General features: G+C 46.5%; 1 protein-coding gene across 1 annotated transcript in view; it reads right to left on the bottom strand.

The window, feature by feature from the left end:
- LOC104412657 (receptor-type tyrosine-protein phosphatase F-like) overlaps positions 1-3137 on the bottom strand; it is a gene marked incomplete at its 5' end in the record, with an annotated part of 42529 nt that extends 39392 nt beyond the window's left edge. Inside the window, 2 exons of the mRNA XM_010023438.1 lie at positions 2069-2159; positions 2847-3137. Of these exons, the coding sequence (XP_010021740.1) occupies positions 2069-2159; positions 2847-3137 (382 nt within the window). The remainder of the gene's footprint in view (positions 1-2068; positions 2160-2846) is intronic.
- Positions 3138-5670: the final 2533 nt, after the last annotated feature.

The raw sequence follows: 5670 nt of genomic DNA, 5'->3' as shown, positions 1-5670 counted from the left end.
TCTTTCCCTTGACAGTCTATCTTTGCCTTCTTATGAATACTCATGTTGGAGCAATTTAGAAAAGCTAAAGCTTATTGCAGTATCACCAAAAAATAGGAAGGAAAGAGAAAAAAGGGAAAAGAAAAAGGGGATAAAGAACTCTGTTACACAAATAGCCTTGTCACCACAGGGGGAAAAGGCAGAAACATAGCCTTTGGATGGTGGAGTTTGCTCCCTACACACATCTCTTGTATCTTGGCTGAAATTACAGCTGAGCTCTTTGGGGCAGAAAGCATAGCTATATGTGCATGAAACCATAAGCTCCAGTTGTGGTTAAGGTTGCTAGATGCTGCTGCCACTTACATATGTAACACACACCAAAAGACTGCATCAAAAGAATGCTACACTTGCAAAGTTCAGATCCTGCTAAATTAGAAAATTAATATTGCCTGTGCAAAATTAATTCAGCCTTACGTGTGTGCACTGTGTTACAATCCTTAACTGCATGGTCACACACTCTCTTTCCTGTAACTCCCCAGCTTTGTTAAACACACAGGACAGACAGTGCTTAATCAAAGAGCAGCTATTCCATATTTTGTTTTCTTCTTTGAATTGTGCAGCCCGAGGCATTGTTTATTGCTTACTATTCAAATCCAGCTCTGAAGACAAAACTAATAATTTCCTCATGGGCTTTTCTATGGTGCTGATCACTAGAATATTACAAGTGCTTCACAAACATTAACGATCTTATCTTTCAAACACCCATATGAGGTGAGATGAAAGTGATTATCCTAATTTTACAGATGGAGAATAGAGACACAGCGACATTAATGTAAAAAACATCCACTAATTTTGAATGTCAAACTGAAAAGACATTGGCTTGTTTTCTTTTCAAAGAAAACTTAGCATTTTTTCTATAGCATTGACTGTATCCAGCGGGGCTCCTATTGACTTTCTCTGCAGCTGGGGATGCTTAGGCTTTGCAAATGAGGCTCCAGGATCTCAAACTGAGCACTCCAAAAAACTAGAACATACAAGACAGTGGCTGCTAATGAAAATTTTGTTTTAAATCATTTGCCCAGGGCTAAGCGACATAGACATAGAAACCAGTTCTTGTGATAGCTTTCAACCACCTAAAGCTCACAACCAAACCACCCTTTCTAATCCTAGTCTTCTATTTCTTATGATGTTTCCCAACTTCTACAACAAATGATGCAGGAGGCCTACAGATGATGGTTCTCCATCACACAAGATCCCCCAACACATGCTGTGAGCTGGGACCCCATGGAAAAGACTGTGCAATCATGTAATTAAAGATTAATGATAAGCAAGGGCTGACTTACAGCTTCTAATGCTTTGAAATTTCTGAGTGCTTCAAGCTGGCAACTTTGTTTTCTGCATGGCCCCTTCACTGTGTCATTTCTTGGAATTTTTCCGTATTACTTTGGGGTACGGGCTACAGGTGGGAAAGAAAGAGCCCACAATCCCCTTGTGTGGGACTCTCCTGACACCCACATCTACCAATGTTGGCAGACTGCTGCACAGAATAAGCTGCTGCTTTGGGTGAATGGGCTGGTGAATGCTGACAGCCTTTAAGAATCAAGTGTAAAGGGGGCTTTGCAGGTTTTGTTAGATACTAGAGTTAACTCTTCATCCAGACTGCAGGCTTAGGTCCAATCCAGAGAGGGAAAAGCCTCCTGACAGAACTGCTTAATAAACTGAAAACAATAACTTTCTATTCTAGCTTGTTCTCAAAATCAGCATGGTTGCTTCAGCTAAAAAGGCTGCAAAGAGTGTACATCCTGAATCAGGATCTGTCCTGGGTAGAACTCTGAGACATTCAAGTGTGGTCTCCTAATGGGGCACATTCTGGGAGATGTCTCTCCCTTGCTTGACTCCTGCCTCCTTCCTATATGCTGTCATTAGCCAAGAAAGGCTGAGTGGGCACTACACCATCCCACAGCCCCCCATCTCTGATATACAGCCTGCACCTACATTCTTGTACCCATGCTACTGCCGGAAGGCTTGGGCAAATTGTCCTGGGCTACTTGGGAGCCACTTCCACCACAGCAACTCTACAGACTCCTACCTGGTCCAGCTCCATCTCATCAGGTGTCCGCCACCGAGCAGTTGGGCTGCTGGTGCTCTGATCTGCTGGCACAACCACGATGTAGTACCACCTGGGAAGGAAAAAAAACCATAAGCACTGGACCCTAAGTCATCTTTCTGGCAGATCACCAAATAACATGTGCCATATGCCTTCCAAGGACAACCTGCTCCTTTCCCTGCCCTGGGCTCCATAAGGAAGAGGCCGGCTTTCCAGCTGCACCAGAGAAGACAACACTCCCGGTAGCACTCATTAGGTTAATGAAGATCTACAGACTGTGCTCCAGAGGGTGGTGTAGGAGCTGTGAGAAGGACATTTATATAATCGGATTGTAGCAAGAACCCTGGGGAAATTGCACTTCAGCACAAGGATACCACAGTAACAAATAAGACTTCCACAAACTCGCTTTTTTAATCTCCTTGAGGCTTTAGGCATTATTTATTTAAAGGATGTTATACAGCATCAGAGAAAGTCCCTCCTGATCCTCAACTGTGTTTTTGCTGGTAGCATCTGGAGTGTACCCACCAGGGTGAGGGCAAACTGTCAGAGAATTGTCTTAATTTTATTGCACACAAATATTTGCTCAGAAAGAGCCAGCAGTGTGATCCCATGTTATGAGTAAATGCCTGGCTCTGTACCACAGCCTGCTCAGAAATTCACTCCCAGGTTACAAAATCCAGAGGTTGGCAGAGTTCTGTCCTGCCTTTTTTCCCCATCTCTAGCTCCCACCTTGCCTTCAATACCCAGGCATGGCACCTACCTAACCGGCACAGTGGTCTGGACTTTGGGAAGGGCGAGGGTGAATTTTCCTTCCTGTATGTACTTGTTTGTGGCGATGGGTTTGCTTTGCAAGACGTCAGGAGCGGTGCGGATTGAGACAAGGTGCTGGAGCCCTCCAGCACTGCTCCCACGGTTCATTAACACAAAAGAATAGTCTGTGTCTGGTTGGAGGTCACTTATGAGCTTCTTCATCGAGTGGCCATCCACCTCCACACTCTGGCTATTGTAGAGAATCTGAAACGGGAAAAGGACATGCTTATGCAGCTGACAGCTGCTGATGAAAACTCACACTCAAAATAGCAGCGTTAAAGATAACAATTTGGCTCTGGGCCCATCCTCAGGTGGTTCAACTACTGTACGCTTCATAAACAGCCATAAATCTTTAGCTAAAAGATGAGCAACACCCAGCAGAGGGTTGAGCTGTGCTCCCTGTGCCTTATAGAGATGGAGCAGAGAGGGGGTCATCTTGGCAAAGCCTGGGTGGCTGGTGCCAACAGTGGGGCTGGTGGTGCCACACGCACTGCTTTTCAGCACCGGTTTGGAGGAGGAATCCAGATGGCTGTGCTTTGCCCTCGTGTGGAGATGAATGGGTCTTTGTTTCTTGTCTCACGAGGCTACAACACACAATATGCTTTTGGTGTAAAATCCCATCTGCTTTAAATTGTGTCACTCCCGTGTCTCCCACCTCATGCCTGACGGAATGGTTAACGCAGACCATCCCCCTCCCAGCACGACTGGGGGTTATATGCCTCACCAATGATTCAAAAAATCCTAGCAGACCCATAACAGGGCTCTGCAGGTGTGACATGCCGTTGTTGCTATGACAACAGATGCTGCAGCCGTGGGCAAGAGGTCGGAGCTGCTTTTCCCTGCCGCGCTTGCAGCAGTGCAGGCCCAGGCAGTGGGCAGCCCCCATGCTCAGCTTCCTGCCTTAGGCCCACTGGCCCCTCAGCTAACAGCATTTTCCCAGTCCTCTGCTGCAGATAAGCAGGAACCCCACCTCCCCGAAGGCACAGCAGCCATGGGTGCTGCTGTCTTAACTGCACCAAATGTCCCGTCTGCTTTGGGAACCTCTATCCTGATCCTACTGGAACAACTCCTGTAACCACTGCCTCTGCAAAGCCAGAAACTCAAACAGTTCCTGGAGACAAAGACAAATGGGGTGTAGAGAGCCAGAGAGACCAGAGGTTGTGCCCCAGCTATGATAAAGCAGCATGCTTCCTTCCACTGGGCAGCTGTCCAGCTGGATTGTGGACAGCATTGGAGAGACACAGCATGCCAAAAACTGGCAGAGCTGAAGCATCTTAAACCATGGCAGCTATTACGTGTTACAGGCAGAGACCACACCATAAAATGTGCTCTTTTCAACAGCAGCCTTGAGAGAGAGCAGACAGGTCTGTGGAAGAAAAATTACTTGAAGTAAAACAGATTTTTCACCAGCTGAGCCCACCATTCAGGCTGACACAGGCAGCAAGGGAGGGACCAAATTCTCCTTCCAAGTCACCTTTTTAGCAGGTGGCAGAACGTTGCTGGCTCACTGGCACAGGGGCAGCTCATTAGCAGTGCTCTAATATGTAGTGGTGAAGCAGGGAGAAGGGTCGCTCTGCAAAGAGGTCTGAAGGACAGTGGAGCACAGGGAACCTGGCTAGGCCTGGAATTTGCAGCCTGGCTTTTGTATTATCCAAACAGCAATGCCCACAGCATACTTCAAACCCTCTCTAGGTCACTTTGTATGGAGGTCAGGATAGGAAAAGAGCCCCAGCTTTTTTGTTGCTGAGAAGACTCGCAACAGGTAACAGAGCTGCAGTGAGAAGCCAGCAATGGAGAAACAATCAATCTCATTTGAAGTACTAAAATAACACAGGTTTGCAGGGACACAGCCCCTGTGCTGGCTACCCCATGTTTAGGAGAGGTAGGATGGCCAGAGGGAATTGTTCTCTGCTGGGATTCCTCTTAAGATATTTTCTCCTGGGCTTTAATCCCTTTCTCCATAGACATGTTCATCAGATTGGTACTAAAGTGAGTGAAAACAAAAAGTATAATGAAGAAATGCTTCCTATAGCACTAAATATTGGATATTTAGCTGTCAGGTTTCACTCTGCTCTGACACAGAAGTAGGCACAACAAAGACAAGATTGCTAGACCTCAAGTCATCTTAGCAGCGTTGCTGTCTGCGCCAGCACCATCCCTTGCAGGTCCAGACATTCCAGGTAAGAGCAAGTCAGAGGTGTCCTGGGGGAGCATGGCACCTCCCTTCATGTGCTCCAACAAAGACTTGAACAAAACCAAGCTTCCAACATTAAGAACTACGCTGGAAGGATGCAAAGCCCACAAAGAGTTCCATTGCCTCTCAGATGAGATTTCTCATCACAAATTCTTCCCTAATAAACTGCTTCTGTGTGTGCTCTAGGGAAGGTGCTCGCCTGCACGTGAGCCATCTGCTTGGGACATAGCTGTTCTCCTGGAGTGAGAGGAGGCAGAAGAGATTATTAAGTACTTCAGAGTTTCTCTGCTTGCTCTGCACTGGAACTGGCCAGGACACAGCCTCCAACTCATTCCTGACACTAGACGATGATTTTTAGTGCCATGAACAAAGACAGTGAAATTGGCATTTGCAGTGCTTTCCCGAAGCATTCTTCACCATCCCCCCTTTTCACAGTTCCTGTAGCAGTTCTACGTTCCTTTACCTGCCATAACACATTGTCTTCTCAAATCTTACGCACCATTAGTTATGGCCTCTACACAAACCTTACAATAACATAAGGGTTCAGAAACAGTCATTTGTGTGCAGCTGAAGACGCCCG

Source organism: Nestor notabilis, unplaced genomic scaffold (genome assembly GCF_000696875.1).
Source record: "Nestor notabilis isolate BGI_N333 unplaced genomic scaffold, ASM69687v1 scaffold321, whole genome shotgun sequence".
Taxonomy (NCBI): Eukaryota; Metazoa; Chordata; class Aves; order Psittaciformes; family Psittacidae; genus Nestor; species Nestor notabilis.
This window is presented reverse-complemented; position numbering and strand designations above follow the sequence as displayed.